This window comes from Pleurodeles waltl, chromosome 9, assembly GCF_031143425.1.
Source record: "Pleurodeles waltl isolate 20211129_DDA chromosome 9, aPleWal1.hap1.20221129, whole genome shotgun sequence".
In the NCBI taxonomy this organism is placed as follows: Eukaryota; Metazoa; Chordata; class Amphibia; order Caudata; family Salamandridae; genus Pleurodeles; species Pleurodeles waltl.
This window is the reverse complement of record NC_090448.1, coordinates 237,817,308-237,840,419: the sequence shown is the minus strand read 5'-3', so window position 1 is coordinate 237,840,419 and position 23,112 is coordinate 237,817,308. Positions and strand designations below refer to the sequence as shown.

The window sequence follows — 23,112 nt, the reverse complement described above, 5'->3', positions numbered from 1 at the left end:
CGACCCAGGGCGCAGGGACGCGCCGTGTAGGCGGAGGGGCACGCACACTGCCTATCATGTTCGATGGCGAGGTGGGGATCCACGGCCCAGCTGTCTTCAGGCCTCTACACTTAATGAAAGCCACGTGGGGGTCGGGTTTGTTCTGGGCGCCTATCTATGTGCTACAATCGCCTGGCTCCGACCTCGGCGTGGGTTGGGAGTCGCTGGTTTCTCTTGCTGGGTTCACCAATCTCCTAGTTATACTCTCCCAATTCGTCACTAAGTTCTCCCACCCCGGAGCTATGGGAACCCGGCGGATACTCCTGGCTTCTTCTGCTTTTAGGACCTGTAATTCTGCTCTAGCCCACGTTAATGTATCATTCTCCCAGACAGTCAGTAAAGGACAACCCGCAGCTTTCCAGCCCCTCGAGATTAGTCTCTTATATAGTGCCAGGGTGAGGTCCAAAAAGCGCCCCTTCACTTTTCCACGGAGTGCCGTTGGTCCAAGGCCCAGCAAGCACATCTCGGGGCTGGGTCTTAACTCAACCTCAAGCAATTCAGTTAAGGTAGTCAACATTTCCTTCCAGCCAGTCTGGATCACCGGGCAAGTCCAAACCATGTGGTCGAAATTCGCCCCACCCCCCCCGCATCTCGGGCAGGTCGCTGGAGATCCACCGTATATACGGAACAGCCTGTGGGGTGTGAGGTATGTTCTATGCAGGTAATTATATTGAAGGTACCTTAAGCGTGTATTACGGGACACCATCCGGGGGTAAGCCAGTATCTTTTTCCATTCTGAGTCTGTGAGTTCTCGACCAACCGTGCCCTCCCAGCCTCCTCTCAGTGAACGTAGGGGGTCTAAAGCTGCCTCAACCTGGGACCGATATATCTTGGTGATGAGACGTGTTTCCTCACCTAATGTCATCAGTGAGTGCAAAACCCCGTGTGTGTCAGGTTCCGCATTTGCCGTGTCCCAGTGAGCCCTAAGGGTATGTACCAGTCTCCCGTACAGTAGAAACTGTCCACCGGGAACACCCTCTTCCATCAAGTCATCAAATCCCCTCAGGACACCCTCTTTGAAAAGTCCTCCCACTACTTCTATTCCCGCTGCTAGCCAATGACTGAGTCCCATACTTCCCGGCCCCCTCCCCCTGGGTTCTATAGCAAGTACTGCCAGCGGCAGAGCTGGAGAATACGGGTGACCAACTCCTACTCTTTTCGTGCATCTTTTCCAACATCCTATTGCCACTTTTATCATTATGTTGTTCCCAGGGAGAGTTATCTTCCTGTTTGCCATGTTTGCCGCAATCCACGCCGTATCAATCACTCCCTGGGCCGTATATAAATCCAATTGGCCCCGACCCGTAAGCCACCCGGCTATCCACTGCAATTGGGATGCAAGGTAATATGCCTCAAAGTCAGGTGCCCCCAGGCCTCCCGCTTGGGGAGGCCTGCAGATGGTCACGAGAGTGGTACGTCTTCGCCCACTATCCCAAATTAGTTCTCTAAGCAAGGTGTTCAGATCACGGAACCATGCCCGGGGTATTAGCAGCGGTAAATTGGCAAAGTAATAGAGCAGTCGGGGGAGCATGATCATTTTGGATAGCGCCACTCTAGCCATCACTGACAATTTTAAAGAGCGCCAGAATGTTACTGATGATCTCAGCGAACGAAGCACTCCACCTAGGTTACCCTCTCTTAGGTCAGCCATACCATGGTAGATCTGGATCCCCAAGTATCTAAATGTACGCGGAGCCCATTTCAGGTCCACCGGGCACGCTATGGGGCGACCATATCCAGACGTCAGGGGGAACACATATGTTTTATTACGGTTAAGTCTTAATCCTGATACTAAACCAAATTCCTCAAGTACGTTCAGGGCCCAGGGGAGTCCACTCGCCCCGTCTCTAAGGTATATCAAAATGTCGTCTGCATATAGCGAGATAATGTGATCCCCTGGTCCCCACCGAATCCCTCTGCCCGCTCCTTCACCTCGCACCCACGCCGCTAAGGGTTCCATCGCCAACGCGAACAACAATGGGGACAGGGGGCATCCCTGTCTAGTTCCCCGATGCACTGGGTAAACAGCTGAGACCGTCCTACCCGTCTTGACCCTTGCCAATGGGGACGAATATAACAGGTCCACCCAGGCAACCCAGCCACCACCCAGGCCCATTTTTAACATTGTCGCCCTCAAGTAATCCCATCTGATCGAGTCGAAGGCCTTTTCAAAGTCCACAGCTAGCAAGGTCCCGGCTGGTGGCTTCGCCTCATCAGGCATATGCATTATAGAGAAAATCCGCCTAAGATTCAAGGAGGTGCTGCGACCAGGAATAAAACCATTCTGGTCAGGGTGCACCAGGGTCGGCATAAGGGGCAGTAACCGATTAGCTAGTATCTTACTCAAGATCTTAAAGTCGCTATTTAGCATTGATAGTGGTCTAAATTCTGTTACCGATGGATCACTAATGTTTGTTTTTGGGAGCGGCACAACCAATGCTTCACGGAGCGTGGAAGGGAGCACCCCATTCTTTACCGCCTCCATATACATTTCCTTCAGTCTGGGAGTTAATAAGGATTTATACTTTTTATAAAAATCCATCGGAAGACCATCTGTGCCTGGGGTCTTCCCAGGAGCCAGCTGCGTGATTGCTTCGTTTATCTCTTCTACAGTCACTGGACCCTCCAGGCCGGCCCCGTCCTCCGGGCTCAAAGCCGGCAGAGACATCCGAGTTAGGAAACCATCAAGGATCCCCACCTCCAAGTCTGTAGGCTTCCTATACAAGTACGTATAATAATCTTTGAATGCGTCGTTAATGGATTCTGGACTAATTCTGCGTGTCCCACCCCTGTCCAATACACTTGCAATAGGACCACTATCACCATTCGGGCGCACTAGCCATGCCAGAAGTCTACCGGATCTCCCCTCCTCTGATTGCATGGATACCAAGTATCTTTGCACACTGTGGCATCTAAGACGCTCTTCTATTCGGGAGTGCTCCCTACGCGCACTCTCGTACTCTTCATCCGCTTGTCTTGTGGGGCCCTGTCTCAACTCCCCCTCGTGGATGACCTTCTCCAGTGCGTTTAGTTCTCTCTCAAGTGTACGTTTTATCCCCACTGACTGTCCCAGACAATGACCCCGCGTCCCCACCTTGAGTGTCTCCCACTCTATGCCTCTGGAGGAAGTGGATCCCCGGTTATCCTCTATGTGTTCCTCTAAGTAGCTTTGTACCCCCTCCCTGTACACTTGGTCCTCCAAGGCCGACGGAAGCATTCTCCATGCCGGTATAGGAGGTCTGTCCCGAGATACATTCAATGTCATCAATAGAGGATTATGATCAGATATTGTGCGGGCAAGGTACTCCGCGTGGGTCATATTTCGGGCCAGCCCTGCTGTGCAAACTATTCTGTCGATTCTAGTATGTACCTGGTGGAGGCCCGAGTAAAACGAATAATCCCTGGCAACAGGGTGTTGTAGCCTCCAAGCATCCACCAGTCCCCAGGCGTCCAGCCACTCTGCTAGTTTTTTTGCTGCTTTAATTGATGTTGCTCCCTGCAGTGGGGGGTTAGACCTATCTAGGTCGATATCAAGCACTGCGTTAAAGTCTCCTCCTATTAGTACTTCCCCCGTGCATTGACGAGTGAGATGCCCAGACAGGCCCGTCATGAATAATGCTTGTTCCTGGTTGGGGGCGTATATACAACTCAGGGTCAACTGGAGCCCCTGTAGTTTCCCTTCTAGAATGACAAATCTTCCCTCCCTGTCTATGTTGGAGGAATCTAGCACAAATGGAACTCCCGCTCTAATCCAAATTAGGGTTCCTCTTGCGTAAGCTGAATATTCTGTGGCAAATACCTGACCCCTCCATCTCCTCCGTAATTTCTCCCCCTCTCCGGGCGCGAGGTGAGTCTCCTGTAGCATAGCTATATGCACCCCTCTTCTTTTTAAAAAGGAAAGAATTCTATGTCGCTTACTCGGAGTGCCCATCCCCCTAACGTTCCAGGTCATAGTGTTGTAGCCCCCCATCGTATTCTTAGAACCCGTTGTACATGGAGTCTACGCGCCCCCGGCCCCGGCCAAGCCCCCCAGAAGCTTGCACCTTCATTATGATCAGCCCACATCGCACATATAGCCGGTATAACTAATAACAAAAAAACCCAACTCCCCTTCCCCAGGGCGCCTCCAAAACTGTAGGCTGCCCAGTAAGTCCTACAACACTGCAGATCACACAAACACATCAAGTCAATACTCGCCGGTCCGGGTTGACAGGCGAGAAACAGGTCCGGGGGGGCGGCCAGGTCCGGAGGGGCCACCGTACTTCTTATCTTGACTCGCCTTTCAGCGCCGGTGCAGGTTCTGTTTAGATCAGTTCATCAGCCGTTTGTGGGGTTACCTCCGGCGCACTAGTCGATCCCCCAGAGCCCTCGGGCGAGGACACCACTATGTCTTCTGATTCCTCTTCAGAGACCGCCGGCGGAGACGATTCCACTCCCATCTTGGCTGCCGCTTTTAGGGCTTCTCTCTTTCCAGTCTCCCTTTGTGCCTGCGTGGGTGCTAGCCGTCGGCCGCCCCCTGGCCTTCTCCCTCTCAGGGCCCGCCGGGACCCCCCCCCACCGCGGCCCCCCGGCGCAGGCCGCGCCGGGCCCGACCCCGAGCTCTCAAGCCACTCCCATGCCTCCTCCGGAGTCTGGAGGAAAGTGGTTTTCCCCTCCACAATCACTCGTAGTCTTGCTGGATAGAGCAATGAGTACTGTATCCCTTCTTCTCGTAAAGTTCTTTTAACGGCCAGGAAGGAGGCACGCTTGTTTTGGACCTCCAAGGTGAAGTCAGGGAACAGTGTTGCTTCGCCATTGGCCACTTTAAACGGACCCAATTCCCTGGCTTTCTGCAGGAGGATGTCTCTGTCACTATAGTGCAGGAGTTTAGCAATTACAGCCCGGGGCGGTCTGCCAGGGGCAAGCGGTCTAGCCGGCACCCGGTGTGCACGTTCCAATGAATAAAAGGGGGTCAGGCATCCTGGTGCCACAACCGTACTTAGCCATTTCTCCAGAAACTCCACCATGTTAGTCCCCTCGACCCCCTCAGGGAGACCCACCACGCGAATATTGTTTCTCCTGTTTCTGCCCTCTGCGTCCTCAGCTCGCCGTTCGAGCTTCGCCACTCTGTCTGCCAGAGAGGTCACCTCCGCTGATACTTCTGCTTGTTTTGGAACAACTTCCTCTAGTGTTGCTTCTGCCTCCTTTACTCTGTCGGCCAATTTGTGGTGGTCGGCTCTCAATAGCCCAACCTCTATCGCCACCTGATTAATGTCACGCTGTAGAGTGGATTTGGTGTCCTCAATGGCACCCAGTATCTTGTCCAGGGTGTCCTGAACCTTGGTTTGTGACTGGCTCTGTGTGGTCAGCTCGTTGTCCGCCATTGGTATCAGTGTCATGGGTTCCATGGCTTTGTTCTTGTGTCTGCCCTTGGAGGGCATTGGATATGCAGAGGAGGGCGTCTCAGCGAGGCCGGCGAGCTGCACAGGTAATTATGCTGCCTGCTGTTGGCCTGCTCGTTCACCCAATCTGTTGCCGTCAAGATCTCAGGTTCTGGTCGCTCTAGGAGGAGTCTCAGCCACCAAGCCAGTCATCTCCAGCTCGTTGGGCCACAGTAAGCAGGTGCGCCCAGGATCCTCGATGTCGCCGTGTAGCTCGCCTCCGCCGAGCGTCCCCACCAGCGGCGTAGTCGGTAACAAGGTGGTTTGGATCGGGTCAGGGGCGGCGCCTCCCCCAAGACCGCGCCGCCCTGCGCGGGAGGGGCAGCCGCGGCAGGCCCCCAAGGCCGCGCCGTCTCCAGTAGCCAGGAGGGACCCCAACAATGGTGCGCAGTCTAAAATTTCGGATGATAACAGCAATCAGCACGGGGCGGACCCTCGCCGCCACACCCCGCGACGGGCGATCAGCGTCCAACTTGAACCGTCCTAGGCACAGGGGGCCCCCCCGCCACTATACAGGGGCCACCCGGGCAACGGCAGTCGCACGGCCCCCAGGGGGCACAGGAGAAGCGGGCTCCCTATCAGTCCTCCTCGGGGCGCCTCTTGTCCCCTTGTCTCCTCACCGTCCGTGCCCCCGCAGCCGGGAAGCACCAGGCCACGTCTCCTGGGTGGGAGGCCAATTTCACTCCGTCCGGCGCCCCCACTCGGCACTCCGATCTGCCCCTCACACCTCGGGGCGGGCCCGCGCACAGCCTCCGCGCCCGGCGCGGCACGCCGCACGTCCCAGGACCGCGGCCGCAGCCCGCCAGCAGGCCCCCGGGCACGATCCCCGCCGGGCCACACGAATCCGCAGGGGGCCACCCCCGGGGCAACGGCCCCTCGCCAGTGGCCCCACCCGCAATCGCCGCTCACCTCCTCCTTCGCTCCGAGCCAGCGGCACCTCAATTCAGCGCGGGGCGGCCCCGCCCGTCAGCTAGGCCGCAGCCACTCCGCAGCCCCGATCAGCCCCGGGAACCCAGGCGCTCACCCCGGGGGCCAAGCCGCGCCGCCACCGTCTCCCCACGTCTTCAGCAGTCGTTCCGCTCCACTTTGAGCGCGACACTGCCCGCCCCAGCGCGTCTAGGCATACGTTTGAAGTCGGCCCCTCCGGAGCCGAGCGGTTAAGCGTGCGCCATGCTCAGCTCCGTGGCCACGCCCCTGGGACACGGAATAATAACCATCTAAACAAAAGGGTGCCGTAAGCCAAGTTTCTTGGAGACAAATGATATCAAAAGTGGATACAAACTCCAACCATTCTGAATTTCCAGCTTTGGATCGAAGCCCAGCGATATTCCAACTAATTAAGGATAAAGATTCAGTACTTTCCTGGGACGTTATCCCTGGCTCCTTAATTATGGCAGTATCTATTGTATTCTGTGATAAGCTAACTGGCTCATCAGACCCTATAGATGATTCCAAAAATATATGCCCTCCCACCAACTCAATTTCCTGTGTAGTTTCATTTGAAAACCCCATCCCCTCCACTTGTCAATCAATTGCATCAAGGGGGGACAGATTTTGGTTGCGCTCGAGGTCAAGGATGGGGTTCCGTAAAGGTGCCTTTAGCAGAGCTACATTTAGTCCATGGGAAGCCTTCATAAAAGGAATTGGTAAAGTAGTCGGTTCATAGAAAAAACTTTACAAGTGAATTTTAATCCAACCATCCCCTTTCGCTGACAATGGCAGAGTCGCCAACAAATAGTTAACAAAATGAGAATTTTGAAAATTAATCACTATACAATCACCTTCATGTACTTTTTTGGACAGACCTACCCACTTCACCCTTCTTGCCATAATTATTCTATTATTTAAATCATCTTGATATCTAGGTTTTCACTTCATCCAATGTGCACATTTCCTTATTAGAGCCGGAGTATCTTCCTTCTGGGTACCATCAAGAGGGGGCACGTTAGCTAAGACTAAAACATATGGCATACTATCCGGCGGAAGCTGTAGAACCTCCTTTGGAGTGATGAAAGGTCTAGGTTTGGAAGCTGCATCAGGTTTCAGCAAGGCAGTCATACCACCAGTCAGAGTAGGCAAAGAATCTGTCGATGAATCATCATAAAAGCCACGAGTAGATATACAGTGGGCCAAAAATTGATTGTGATCCGTTAAGCAATTAGCTTGCTGTGAGACTTTGGGATCAGACGCCAATTCCTGAACAAAAGAAGTGGAATTTGTACCAGTTTTTGTAATAGACTGCTGAGACAAAAATTTAGAAACAGTTTCTTGTAGCTGTTTAAATTAAGAGTTAACTAATAATGTTAGTTTCTCCTCTAAAGCCACAAAAAGGGGTTTGAGGATTGAGTCCAAATTAGACAGAAGATTGTCACTTAGATTCCTACAGTCTGAGCCTAATTCACTAGACGGTAGACTTGCCTTCGAAAAAGGATCTGCCGGGGCGTCCAATGGTGGAGAAATTAATTCCTTAGCCTTCGGCGCTTGTTTTAGCAGCTTGGTACACTTAAGATGTCCTCCAGCTTTCCTTTTTTTGAGAGGAGGAGGAATGGTAACGAAATGTTCAGTGTTAGCTACGTTAGAGGGCTGTTAGGAGTGCAGAACATTAAAATTGTCTTTAGATTGAGGCGAGTCAGAGTTATGGGGGACGATTAATGAATCTACAGACTGTATATGGATCATAGGTTCTAAAGAGGTTCTTTGAGTCGAACTATTAGCCACCCCAATCCTTTCTTCTACTTGGACAATTTCAGTTTCAATGGCCCCAATAACTGCAGATAGATAACTAGTTATTGATGATTGAACAGGCACAGCATGTACTCCTTCAGCCCCAAGTGTGATGTTCTCCTTTTTACCCATCGTCTTTCAGATAATGGGGCAAAACGCCAAAATTTAGCCCAATCAAATAGAATTAAGGCACAAACAAACTATGGCGATATAGAATATATAAATAAGTAAAGCTGCTCAGTTAACAACTTACTTGAATACCGGTTGCTCAGGACCTCCTGAACTGCAAATCTCAGAGGGGGAGGGGAGGGGAGGGCGGCCCGGCCGGTCACAGGACGGGCCCGGGCGCCGCCCACGCGGCGCGTCCCGCGAGTGGGGGCACGAGTGTTTAAATTTAAATGGCCTCCTGAGGCAGCCCCTCCTCCTGGTTGGCTCCAATCACCGCTGCTACTGCCAAAAACGCGCGTCCCACAAGCAGGAGCGCGATTGTCTAAATTTCAAGGGCCTCCTGAGGCTGCCCCTCCTCCTGGTTGGCTCCCATCACTGCTGCTACTGCCAAAAACGTGCGTTATTCAATTTCTGTGTCCATGTCTTCAAGTAAATCACACTATAATGTGTTAAGTGCAGTGTCATATAATTAAAAATTTAATCCAGATAATTTTCTCATCCAGAAGTCAACACTTTTCACACTAATAAAGCGTTTTCAAGTTTGTAAACCTTTTCCAATATAGTTTTTTAGATTTTAGAGCTGGTGGTGTATGAGACTTGAAGATCCCAACATATTGATGTATGCAGATTGATTTGCCTTGAAGTATTATGGGTGGGGGCCATATATGGAGTAAATAAGGTGAAAGAATGTAGCCTTATGGAACACTGCATTTCAGTGGGAGTGAACTTGTTCAAAGAAGTTTCAATTTATGAATTCCAATCTTACAGATATAAGTAATACATTTAAGACACTACCCTCTAATTTGTGTTCTTGGTTGTAGAGTATGAATGAGTGAATGGCGGGCTAGAGTGCTGATGGAAGTTCTAGAAGTAGCAATAGGTAGGTGTCTCCTTCATTAAGGATGGATTGGGGCATCATCTAGCATGCAAATTTGTGTATTGTGGTGGTTTCAGAACTTCGACCAGTTAAAAGATTTCAACGTGTTTAGTAGGTTGTTGTTGAATATGTGCACTAGGAGTTGTAAGGCAACTACTTTTATCGATGATTAGCCCAGAAACAGAAGTTAAGAGACCGGTCTGAAGTTCTGGTGGTTGTTTGGATCCAGGCTTGCTTTCTTCAGGACCGGGATGATAATTAATCTTCAAAGATGAACGGAAGATGCCTTTTTTTAACAGGTGGGTTAACAATTTTGGGGAGAACAGGAGCAAAATCGTTTGTGTTTTTTTCAGCAGAAGCAGAGAACTTGGCTTATGAAGAGGGGTTAGTAGGGAAGACCATTTTCAAAAAGGTCTGTAGATCAACCTTTACAAAGGATGAAGAGATGGAGGTAGTTCTTTCAGGAATAATACAGGTGGGCACAACTCTTGATTTTTCTGTTAGAACTCTAACTGTGGGTTAAGATTACTTACTAGGCAAAGAAGGTGCTAATGTTGCTGACAATAGTTTGAAAACTGGGTTTTATGCTAGGTACTAAGTATAGTAGAAGAGAGTTCTACAATCATTTCTGGCTAATCTGTGATTGCAATACAGATTAAGGAAATATTGTTAAACTACAATGGGATACACAGGTTCACTGATATGAATTCCATTTACACACACAAATGCATAAGTAGTAACTCATCTTTGTTCAAAATACCATTTTCTACAATGTAGTAAAGACTTGTACATATAAACACACACACTTATAACAGAAGAACAGGTGTTGCCATATATTAACATATATATTTATAAATAACAGAACGGATTACTTAACGTATTCAGTTGTAAATCTAGAAACAGAAATAACTCCATTTCAGTTTCTGCAATGCTCAATTTTTCACAAGCACCCCATGTAAAATTAATGATGTGGATCTCCATCAAAGGTGTTGCATAAATTCAACCATGTTAGTCAGCCCAGAAATGTCAAGTTCAATATGTCTGCATTTACAATTCTTGTCCTGGTTCCTTGAGGACCACATTCATCTAACTTGTCAAGTCATAAAATGATTTGTCTTATATATAGTATGGGTGGTTTGGTGGGGGGGGGAAACATTACGTGCAAGGCTAGGAGAGCTGGGCAGATTCATGGCATGTCAAGCTTAACAGAAGGCTGGGCTGAGTCACGGACAGTCACATATCAGTCCCTTTTTCGAAAGGTGGGTATAGTGGGGAGTCAGCAGTATGTGAGGCATGAGACTGACTGTTTCAGGAGAAAATGCACATTATGATGAACAAAAAGGTTGTGTGTTTCTTTATGAAATTACTGGACTTGTGGTCCAATAAGATTTTTTTTTTTTTTTTAAGAACAGACTGAGTAGTTTCTTTAAAAATATTTTGTATTTGAAAGGGTGAAGCCTGGAATTGGAATAAACTTTCTCAAAGGAGGCTAACCATTACACATCTGTATTTGATGAATAAAGAGAGAGGGTAAAAAAGAAGCAGCTACCATGCCAGGTGAGCTCTAATATTTCAGAGACACATCTTATCAAGCTTATTCTACATATAATAGAGAGAATCACATGAATAGAATTGTTTCATTTTGTTTAGTTCCAATATTATAATGTAGGCAATTCTGATTCTAAACGATAATCTGAGATAGTCATATTTGCTACTGCTCAAAACTGTCATAACATCAGAAATCACAATGTCATCAGCAAAGTTAGTCATCATATTCTAATGGAGGATGTTAAAATGGAGTGATTCAACTCATCCATTCGCAGGCTATGAGCTAAAAGACCAATACAAAGAGCACGCAGCTGCATTACATATACAGGGTGGGTGCCATGCCCCCCCACTTCAAGCTCATATTGAAGAAGGGACTATTTGCTATTGATTATTATTTTAGTTGATCGAATTTTAGGAGACCTTACCTTACAGATAAGTAACAATTCTATTCTGCAAAGGGGGCTGGTGAACATAGATTCAAAGTTGTGCTGTCATCCATGGAGTTTAGTACATTCAATAGATATCAAGGTTACAACCTTGCTCATCTCCTCAAGGGCAGAAGCCTCCCAGGTAACGTACTAGTATGAATATTGATGTACAATGCACACATGCCTCGATTTGTTTCCAAGGGAGCTACAAAACATACCACATTCAGCACACCTCAACTAGCAAAGATAGGGAAGATGGGCTAATGAGGGTAATATTACAGTGTCCTCCACTGTGAAGGAAAGCAAGCTATTTCTTTGGTAAAATTAGGATGTAGATAGTATTAAAAAAAAAAAAAATTCAAATAAATTATAATTTAATCATTAAAAATTCGTAAATATACTAAAAAGTTTAACATTTAAACAAATCTAAATGTATAACAATAAACATGGTAAATTCATTTAATTTAAAAAAGAACATTTTCATAAATAAAAAAGGAAGGTTCAATGGATTCTCAGCGTGAGATAGGTTAATAATTATTTCAGTATATAGTTTGAAATATAAATGTGATATATAAAAGGATAGTGATAAGATTACGGAAACAAGAATTGACAAAGACAATTGGTCTTGTGTTTGGTACCTATAGGCTTAGCCAATGTTTTTTTTGTGAAGGTGTAAAGCATCCCTGATGCTGTGCACCACAGCTAAAGAAGAATATTTAAAAAACCTATGACGTGACCACACGAGCCACTTTGTGCGTACAAAACACATGCATGCACTTAAAAAATTACGCAGGCTTTTTTTCTTTTTATTTATCGATCCAAGTTGGAATGGTAAATAAAAAGAAAAACACCAAAAGCTTTCTTTTAAAGCAGGTGGGGAAGAAAAGTGAGCTTTGATGTGCTTGTTATAAGTAGCTTATCACCTCCCAAATAGCTCAGTGTTTCTATATTTTAGTGTAGGAGTATTTAATTCGACTTCTGAACCATTATGGGGAAAGTTTCCCAAATCTTTACCAAGGTACAATCTAGGATTGAAACTGGAGAAGCAAACTAGCATCCCACTGAAAAACTATCCGCTGTTGCCATTAGTGAGCCAGTGAAGGCATACAACTAATGCAGCACAATGCTTTTAATGAACTGACTGACTGTCCGACAAAAGGCAATCAGTTCAGGAACAGAATCTAACATAAAACACAACATTTCTTTGTATGGGTAATACACTTAATACACTTTGTCGTCACTGGTGCAATACTTTTGTCTGGATAGATTGGTATTTGCTAAGGCAGACATCATACCTATAGTATGCTGTGTAGTAGACACAATTGCATGATCATTCTGTTGGACTGGAGAAAAGGAGATGTACAATGGTTGAGCCACACATTACACAACAGCCCAGGCAGTGCCTTCCTACTGCAAACCAGGAACCCTTTATTGAAACCTCCGTTGCCAACCACATGCAAAAGCCAATTCAAGTTCAACTAGAGAAATAGAAATGTCTTGAGACTGTCTTAATCTCTATGAGCATGCCATGCGTCAGTTGTTCTGAGGTATTAATGCAACTAATCACTGCCTTGATGCCAGGAGGTTGGCAAGTGGGTCTTGCAGCACAAACGTTTTTCTATTGAAGGGGATGTAATGTACATATTTCGCACCAACTGGGGCACCACAGTAAGTATAGTGCACTTTCCATTTATCAGACATATTTAGGTATGGAATGCCTTATGGCTTGATTAGCTTTGCTGATAGCTTTAAAATCACAGAAGAGACAAAACACGGTCTCCCTATAAGTTTGATGGACATCTGAAGACTACTTCAAGAAAATATCAAGATGGTTGGCGAAGTTGACCTTGCTTTGCTGACTAACCACGCTTTGTAATCTAAAAGCACTGAATCTCTAACTTGCTCAAATATGTAAATCATTTGGTTAAAACAGCCATAATTTGCGTCAAAAAGCAATTAGGGGGCTTTATTTACACAAAAGCCAAAGTTGACAGTTAGTGTTCTGTTTGTACGGCTTCACTTCAAGATCATCATCAAGTGGGGCATCCTTGTGCTCCTTGTGAAAAGACAGAATGCCTAGTTGCCTGTCCTGCTTCCTTATGCTGTACTGGGATGAAGAAAAATATGAATGACAACAAACAAATGGATGAAGAGGGCTGGCTGATAGCCCTTATAAGCGAGTATATTCTACATATAATTACAGTAAAATAAATTGGTCATAATTAATACCAGACCACGAGGAGGCAGGGAAAGAGAGGAGAGGAAAGGAAAGAGGGAGGGAGGAAGGGAAGGAAAGAGGGAGGGAGGAAGGGAAGGAAAGAGACGGGAAGAAAGAGAGAAAGAAAGGAGACAGAAGGAAAGAAAAAGAGGGCATGAACGAGAGGGGGAAAGAAAAAGCGAGGGAAAAAAGGGAAAAAAGAAAGAAGGAACAAGAGGAAAAGAATGAGAGGAAAATAGCACGGGAAAGAAAGATAGAGGGAAAGTGGGGGAAAGAGCGCAGGGAGAAAGAGCGTGGGAAAGAGAGGGAAGGGGGAGGAAAGAGAGGGGAAGAAAGAGGAGGAGGGAAAGAGCTGAAGGAGAGGGAAAGAGGGTAAGGAGGAGAAGAGAGGGGAGGGGAGGAGGAGAAGATGGGGGGAGGAGGAGGAGGAGAGAAGGGAAGGAGGAGAAGAGAGGGGTAAGGAGGAGGAGAAGAGAAGGGAAGGGAAGTAGGAGAAAAGGAGCGGAGGAGGAGAAGAGAGGGTAAGGAGGAGGAGGAGGATAAAAGAGAAGGAAGAGGAGAAGAGAGGAGCAGAGGGCGAAGGAGGAAAAGAAGAGGAGGGAAGGAGGAGAAGAGAGGGGAAGGAGGAGAAGAGAGGGGAAGGAAGAGGAGGAGGAGGAGCAGAAGAGGGAAAGGAGGAGGATGAGAAGAGCGGGAAGGATGAGGAACAGGAGGTGAGGATAGGGGAAGGAGGAGGAGAAGAGAGGGAGAGGAGGAGAAGAGAGGGAAAGGAGGAGAAGAGCAAGAGGAGGAGGATTAGGATTTCTAAGATTTTGACAACAGTGCATGTGTGATTGCGCGGGCCTGCTCTTATGATGGCGTCTAATCAATGGAAAACGCTGAAATGAAACAATGTACAAAAAGCCTCGTCCTTGATGGTTCCACTCCAGCTTGTGCTCTTCATGTGGAATGCTTCGAAAGAACAGGTGGATAAAGCTGAACACATGTTTACCCTGATAGGTGTGTGTGACATGTTCAGGACTGAAAGTCTTTTCACATGAATTTCTTTCTGTAAATAGCAAAGATCCTTGCCAATCCCCCCTACACCTTTTGTGGACTATGGAAAGAAAATGTAGCACAAATCACAAATATATCGGCAGGTCCAACATTGGGCAACCGTGACCAGATGGGTAACAGCTTTTAGAATACATACATGAGATGCATTTATTTACACAGAATCTAAATTGGAATCATTATGATTATCCTGAAAACCTGAAAAAGATCCAACCCCTGTGGGGCAATTTTATGCGCGGTTACTTTAGTGCACGCTCTTCTTCAATTTAAGTACTAGCAAACACTATCTTGTACTTGTACAATACAAGTATTCACTCTAATTTTGGCCGGAGCAGGATCTCAAGAGCAAACTCAGTTAAAGTAAAAAGCTTTGAAATAGGAAATTAAAAAATTAACATGGATTTGTTAAAAAGGCACACAACAAGGATTTCTGCATTCACATACGATCCCTTAGATGTAACTGCTTTTTTACTTCAATGAGTGTGATGGCTGCCTCATTCAAATTAGTAAAATGATAAAGACCATTAAAAGCAACTACAAACAATTATTTACAATACCTCTTAAGTTCTTCACAAAGTCCTCCAGCTTCATCTTGCGCTCAGGTTTCACATTTGGACTGTACATGTCTGTGTTCAGGAGGATTATCGCAAAAGCAAGGATGAAGATGGTATCTGGATTTCTGAACTGTCTCACAACACCAGGATTACAGATGCAGTACCGCTGGCTAGAAAATATAAAAAGGAAACCAGATGAAAAACAACAGGAACACTGCCAATTATACTAAAGATTTACTTTTAGAAAGTTCTATTGCAGAACAGTAATAATGCTTTGTAATGGGCATAATGGTTCTCCCCGCCTACTGGTTCAACTTATTCTGGACTAAATCTTTTCTGTAAGAATATCAGGCAGTTTTTAAAGATGCAAAGCAATTTACAATTCAAGATTCTTATGGACATATTCCTTCCACTATGGGCTCAATTATCTTCTTGCTACAGATCTTTTCTCAAAATTCTTAACAAATATTTAGCCAACATGGACATCATGTAGGGGTCAGAGGTAGCAGTTGTTATCCATGACTGCCTCCAGCGTTGCAACAATTGGCACTGCCCTTGTGATACATGGCCTCGAAGACGGCAAAAGAAAGAAAGTACACAATCTTCTAAAGAGCACTGTTTATTTTCTGTAGGGCACTCTGGGACACTGCCTTTCAAGCCAGGTAATTTTTGTATATTCAGCAGTACAAGCCCCACACTAAAATACATAATAAAACAAAATATTCCAGACACCCGTATTATCAAGCTGCATCAAAGTAACACTAAAAGTATTTTTATCTTACTCCTACGTTCAGCTCAGTTGTTCCTAAATCAGAGAAATGGATGTTCAAGCAGGTAGAAGACATGAAGGAAGGGTAGCAGAATCAGAAAGCAGGTCAAGTGGTTCTCTCAGAATTTTATGTCAAGACAGGAGGCTAACATTATGCATAAATCTTTTATTCACTCCTTCTGAGCACACATTAAAAGCTTCCAGAATAGAACATTAAAACACCACAATAACTTAGAATGTTCAAAGCAGCTCATCCACCATTTTCTTCCTCTTGTTTGCTGCTTCTGAGAAGATAGGTGTATTTGCATGGTTGTGATATAGGGGGTTATTCTAACTTTGGAGGAGGTGTTAATCCGTCCCAAAAGTGACGGAAAAGTGACGGATTTACCACCAGCCGTATTACGAGTCCATTATATCCTATGGAACTCGTAATACGGCTGGTGGTATATCCGTCACTTTACCGTCACTTTTGGGACGGATTAACACTCCTCCAAAGTTAGAATAACCCCCATAGTGTCTGGTTAGATCTAGGTTTCTTATTTCTTAGTTAGATGTAGTTGTGTATAAACCCAATGTATTTTTTTTGTATTTATTTTTTAGAAGAAATAAAAAGTTTAATACCGGCATTTTAGATGTGCAAATAACATACTGTAACGTTTTCTCATTTAATATTTCCACCTTTCCTACTTTAATTCAACCGCTGCGTAATCGCGTCTCAAGTCACGTTTATTCATTTTATGGCCTTGGAGTTATGGCGTGACTCGCATGTTTACCCTCTTTGGGGACAGGGTCACATTCGAAGACCTGTTTTTCTTTGGCCTTCGTTTGGCGCCTCACCCATTTAGTTGAACACCCCGGTGCCTGGATCAATGGTAGTTTACTGCCGCTGGTGTTGGCAGGCCGGGGTCGCGCTTGTGGAGAAAAGCGTGAAGAAGTATCGTTGTTAATATTAATTTGCTTAGAGGTTGGTGCCAATGCACAATTTGTTTTTTAGGGAATGCCAATGTAGGATTATTGACTGAGAGGAGGAAATCATTCTTGATGCGTATTAACCCTTAAGATGAGTGATCTAGCAAAAAAATAGCCAAAAGGTATTTTGTTTGGAGAGGGCATGGTGAAATCGTTAGGTATATATGTCCAGATCTTCACAAGCCTAGATAAGGCCAAATTCAATATGGGTAGAGTTTTCCACAAGTATAATTAAAAAAAAATCCAGACGGGCTGGAAGGAGAGGGTAAATTTCCGCCAGGGCAAACTATAATACTACAATACTACTACTACTATAATACTACAGAAATAATTCCATTGCATACCAAGGGAGTAGCAGAGGAAGTCAAGGAGGGTTTTATCCCCAAAGGGGAAGATCAGGGAGATATTTGTCCAACAAAGGACGTGAACAATCTGCCAATGTTTTACAAGATGAGTATGAGGATCATTTCTGGTTTTATTCCCCAAAAACGTGGGAGAACGTTTAAGGTTATTTTAAAATTGTTAGAAGGAAATCACAAGGGATGCATGGATTTTAGAGGCAGTTCGAGGTTATCAAACAGAGTTTATAAACATACCTCATCAAGAAAAGAAACCAAAGCAATTGGTGTCCGACACAGAACTGGAGTTCACGGTCATCGAGGGGATAGAACAAATGTTAGAGAAGGGTGCAATACGAATATGGGCAGTTACAGAAGAAAAATGATTTAGAAGTACTCTTTTCCTGGTCGAAAAGAAGTAAAAAGAAGGGAGACCGGTAATAGATTTGCGAGAACTAAACCAATTTTGAAACGTTTACAGACATTTCAAAATGGAGGCCATACATTTATTGCGAGATGATCTTCAGGAACGGGGTTGGTTGGTGAAAATGGATCTTAAAGATGCATACGTCAGGATTCCCACAGGGGAGGAGAGTCAAAGATTCCAGAGATTCAGATGGAAAGGGATACTGTATCAGTTTTTGTGTCTTCCATTTGGCTTATCTGCAGCATCTTAGTGTTTTATGAAAGTTCTGAAAATAGTAGTAGGATATTGGAGAAAGAGGGCCATTTGAATGATACTCTATTTGGACGACATTTTGTTAATGGTACAGAACGTGAACGCTTTGTTGCATCAGATGAGGCTATTACAGGATTTACGGGAGTATCTGCGTTTTATAATAAATCTGAAAAAGTCAGTTTTGTCCTGACCTAGCGTCTGGAGTTTTTGAGGCTCATGGTGGAAACACAGATGTGTCAATTACAGTTGCCAGAGAAGAAGATAAAAAAGATAAAACAATAATTATGTTTGGTACTGAGGAGGAGCAATGTGCAGTTGAGAGAGCTAGTTTGATTCATTGGACTGTTATCTTCTTCGAAACAGGTGATTTTTCCAAGTCTGTTGCATTATCGAGGACTCCAAAGGTTAAAGACAAAAGGTTTGTCCAGAGGTCTTTGGTCTGGAGACAAAATAGAATTAGATCACAAAGCAAGACTGGAGTTGGAGTGATGGAAGGCAAATTTAGAGTTGTGGAATGGAAGACCTATTATTAGGAAAATGGAAGATTTCATTTTGGAAACAGATGCTGTACTTTTAAAAATGGACAATATTTTGGTGGTGACATATCAACAAGCTGGGAGGAACGAGGTCAAAGAAATTCTCAGACTTTGCACAAGAGCTGTGGGAATATTGTTTGGAGCACAATACAGCATTACAAGCAAAGTATTTTCCAGGGATTCCAAATGTAGAAGCAGATTGGAATTCGAGACACTTGAGAGATTACAGTGATTGGAAGTTGAGGGTGGATCTCTTTCAAAAGATTCATTCAGCATGAGGTCCTTTTGGAGTATATATTTTTTACATCCAGACTGACGTATCAGTTATAGGAGTTAGAGACAGATCTGGGTGCAATGGTGGTAGATGCATTTACTCAGGATTGGAAGAGTCTGATGGGTTTTGCGCTTCCACCCTTTTCAATGATTCGGAGAGTGTTAGCTCGGGTGAGGCATCAGGAATGTCAGATTGTACTGGTGACATCTTTTTAGAAAACTCAACCTCAGTTTCCCATGCTGTGGAGAGGTCAATCGAGGTTCCGTATTTAATAATACCATGCACAGGACTCTTGCCGGGATCAGACCAAGAGGAACATCCGTTGGTTCAAGAGGGTTTACTCAACCTTCCAGTATGGAAAATATCAGGGATTCAGGAAGATTCTTGGGCCTTTCAGGGACAGCTTCAGAGTTACTCAATAAAACATGGGCACCAGGTACCAGGAAAAAATACAGAGGAGCGTGGACAGTGTGGGTTAGGTTGGTGCATGGAAAGTGAATTGGATCCCATACAGGCTGAAGAAGTAGAAGCAGTTCATTTTTAGCTGCTCTTTTCCAAAAAGGTTTATCTTATAGAATGGTTAATTGCTATTGACCAGCAATTGCAGCAGGACATTGTTTATTGCAACGAATATCCATTGGAAGGAGTCCTTTGGTTTGCCGGATAATGAAAGGAATTAGGCTTAAAAGATCTCCGAAGTCAAGATATTATACCCTGTGGGATGTGAATGTAGTTTTGAAATTGTTTAAGGATTGGTCAAGCAAAAAGTATTTAGGAATACGTGAACTCTCTTGGAAATTAGAAACTTTGTTATCTCTAATTTTGATTAGAAGAGTATCTGATGCAGGGGCAATGGAAGTTTCAAAGAGGTTTTATCAACCACATGGTGTACGTTCTGAAATTAGTAAAAGAACAAAAACTATGTCTAATTCTGTATTCTAACCTATGTTTGATGACAGTCAAAAATTGTGTGTTGTGTGGTGTTTGAAGGAATATGAGACAAGAGTGCTGGATAAAAGATACGCAGGCGAAGATCAACTACTCATTTCTTATGTTAAACCTTATAAAGGGGTTTTGAATTATAATATTGCACAATGGGTAAAGTCAGTAATGAAAGAAGCAGTTGTTGATTTGTCTAAATTTACAGCTCATTCGACAAGGGGTTCTATGGCAAGAAAGATTTATATGGTATGGGGACATTTAGAGGGTTTGTTAAAAACAGGTGACTGGTCGATTGTTGATATATTTAGAAAATTCTACTTTAAAGCTGTGGAACACGGTTCAAACTATGTTTTGAGGAGCTTTGAACATGCATAATGCTAGCCTCCTGTCTTGACATAAAATTGTGATTCTCAAAGGTTTCCTATATAAAGGATCAGGATTTTATTAAGGACAAGGAGGCTAGCATTATCCCACACTCCCTTCCCTGTGGAGGGAGGTCTTTTATGGAATTAATGTTTCCTTTGTTTACAAATTTATGAATGGAATGTCTGTTTAAGATGGAAGAATAGTTTGTACATCTTAGAGGTTGTAAAGTACTGTTAGAGCTAGCGGGCAAATGTAATGAACTGTATTCTTTTCTTTATTTCATAGATGTCTAATTGCTTTATGGGCAGTTCAAGTTCACGTTTTGGGGATTTTCAATTATGGATCCGAAGCTCAAACAAAAGAGGAAGAAAATGGAGGAGGATAATCGACTTAACCTTCTAAATTATTGTGATGCTTTAATGTTATATTTTGGAAGCTTTTAATGGCTGCTCAGAAAGAGTGAATACAAGATTTATGCATGGTGCTAGTCTCCTTCTTGTTAATAAAATTCCAATTCTTTATACAGTAAACCGATAAGAATCACAATTCCTTGTTGAAATTATGCATATTTTTAAGATGTTCCCAGAGAAACAACACCTGCAGAAAGTGTGCAGAATGACCGTAGTAAAAAATAAAATAAAACAAAAACAAATAACTTAAACGGCATGTGAAAGTAAAACACCGCCAATGCAGTCTATCCTTGGGTAGACTACACAAAGTCCCAGTTGGAGGAGTACAACCATAACATTTGCTATGGTAAGTAATATAGACTTCTATTCATCCTATGGCTGTAGCACCTGATGCTGACTTGAAAAAGCCGAGAGTAAAGCCACGGGAAAGATGGCCACATTAGGCCCTATACAAATGTGACTGAAGTCAAGCATCAATAAAGTAAAGCACCAACATTGACAACAACATTCTTTTTTTTATAAAAATGTCTGACAGATCCACGGGAATATGTATTGTATATGCTGTGAGAGCCACACTGTTTTATTGGAAAACAGTACGACCATCCAAAGAGCACAGCAACTTGGCCTCAATGATTTGCTGCCAGGTTAAGTATGGTTAACCAACTTAAAATTATTTTCTAGGCAAGCTGAACAGTACCAATACATACCTGAAATCTGCTGAAACAATATCTGAAAACCCTGCACTGACAGCCACAAAGACTATAACTAAGCAGAGGGCAAAATTCTGAAGAAGGGATGACAACAGCAAGAAAATGCATTTTATGTATCATAATGCAGCAAATTCTGTGGCAGTATTATTTCACTATTTAGACATGTAAGTATACATACAGTTATGGCAATGGTTTTGCCTCATTAGTATAAGTTACGTTTAACAACTGAAAACAGAAATCAGAAACTGAAAGGTGACTACCTCAACCTTATGAATGATCTGTCACTGAGTGGCACTATGTGCCACATTTTCATTAAATTATGTTTAACCAGTTTGAGCAAGAAACTATTTTTCCCCTGAAATGTGTAAATTATGCAGGTAATAGATTCTGTGGGACTTGGAGTACATCCAAAAATCTGCAAAATATGCTGCGGGGTCAGAACTGCAAAATTCCAGTGGCCCTAATTGTACTTTCTGGGTGCGCACACTGTACACTCAAGCTTGCTAATAGTCTCACTCCTTACCAGACATAATTTGGGTGTTTTTGTGCTGCTCCTCTCTAAACGGTGAATCCTCCTTGTACTATCTAAACTTCAGAATGGGAAACTTTAGTCTTTGAGGTATCTGATAAACTGGGGCGCTATTACCTTGACTGTTTGCTTGGTCTCTGTTCCCATGCTATTAAAATGCAATTTTTATGCTATTACTGATTTCCAGCTGTGTGTATGAGTATCTGCCATGTTCCAAGAACCTCATCTTTCTGCGACCATTCATTTAATACATGCAGTGCACCCTAAATACTAATAATTGGTAGTATAGAGACCTTCTTGTGAGGCAATTAAATGGTTTAAATCCACTAAAATGTAGCGCATGGTATATATTTGGGGACACTGTTGGATTCTGGTTGTCAAAGGGATGGAGATGAAAAGGCACCATTCAAAGTCGTAAGGGCATCAGTGTTGATTAGACCATAAATCCCAGAAGCATCAGAAACCACCAGCCCCACAACAGACAACCTGAACACCAATACAGCACCATGGGCCACATGTATCAAGCTTTCTTCCGGTTGCAAATGGGCTGATTTGCGCAATTAGCCCGTTGGCAACCACAAAAAAGCATTTTGGTACGTTTCAAACCCAAACTGCGATTCGGTAGCATGTTACCAATTTGCAATTTTGGTTTGTTAAAAATACAAATTCAGTATTTGGACGAGGCGTCCCTTCCAAGTACCGAATTGGAATAGTATGTAATAATGGTTTGCGACCAGATTCCGGATGCAAAACATTAATAAATTACTGACTAACGAAGTGTAGTGGTAATATATTCGCAAATGTGAAGGAGTTCTTTCAGGACCCCTTTCCATTTGTGAGTGTAATAAAAAGTGTGTTAAAGAGTAGGAAGTGATTCACGGAACACTGCGTCTTCTTAAACAAACAAAAGAAATAATAATATATTTTTTTTAAAGTTTTTTTTAAATGCATCACATTTCCTATAAGGAAAACGGGTTGTATTAAAAAAGACTGCTTTATTTTAAAGCAATCACAGATATTGTCTGCTCACTTCTGGAGGACACCATCCCATTGATGGTGCCGATTCCTAATGGAATTTTGCTACCCGTGTTCATAGCAAGAGAGATACAGGCTCTATCGGCACATCTGCTGCTGAGACTGCTGAGAGCCCTGTGTGTTAGGTGCCGATAAAGTTACTTTGAAAAACCTAATTGAATCTGCCAAGCACAGCACAACGTAGACCTACTATAAGGAGTACAATGCCACTCCTTTTACTGCCCTTGGAATGGTGGAAGTCTTCTACTAAGAAATGTAGGACAGACGGGGCAATCGGCCTGTCTCTTTCTCCCTTTCCATAGGTATTTTGTTTCTCTGTAGGAGCGATCACTACACCACTGCTTTAAAATACGCAGTGGCCTTGGGGTGAGCATGATAAATTACAATGGATTAGCTGAGCATGTATATATAGCCGAAATGTTGGGCAATCTGAAAGCTGCCATGTATTTACTGAGACACCTGTCAAGATTTTAAGCAATCGCTTGGTTGTCTGATCGATTTCGAAGTACCCCTGAATAAATCACTT

General features: G+C 44.3%; 1 protein-coding gene across 11 annotated transcripts in view; it reads right to left on the bottom strand.

The window, feature by feature from the left end:
• IQSEC1 (IQ motif and Sec7 domain ArfGEF 1) overlaps nt 1-23,112 on the bottom strand; it is a 695,018-nt gene that overhangs the window by 69,062 nt on the left and 602,844 nt on the right. For all 11 annotated transcript variants that reach the window (XM_069206623.1, XM_069206626.1, XM_069206624.1 and 8 more), the window contains one exon: nt 15,033-15,199. In XM_069206623.1, the coding sequence (XP_069062724.1) occupies nt 15,033-15,199 (167 nt within the window). The remainder of the gene's footprint in view (nt 1-15,032; nt 15,200-23,112) is intronic.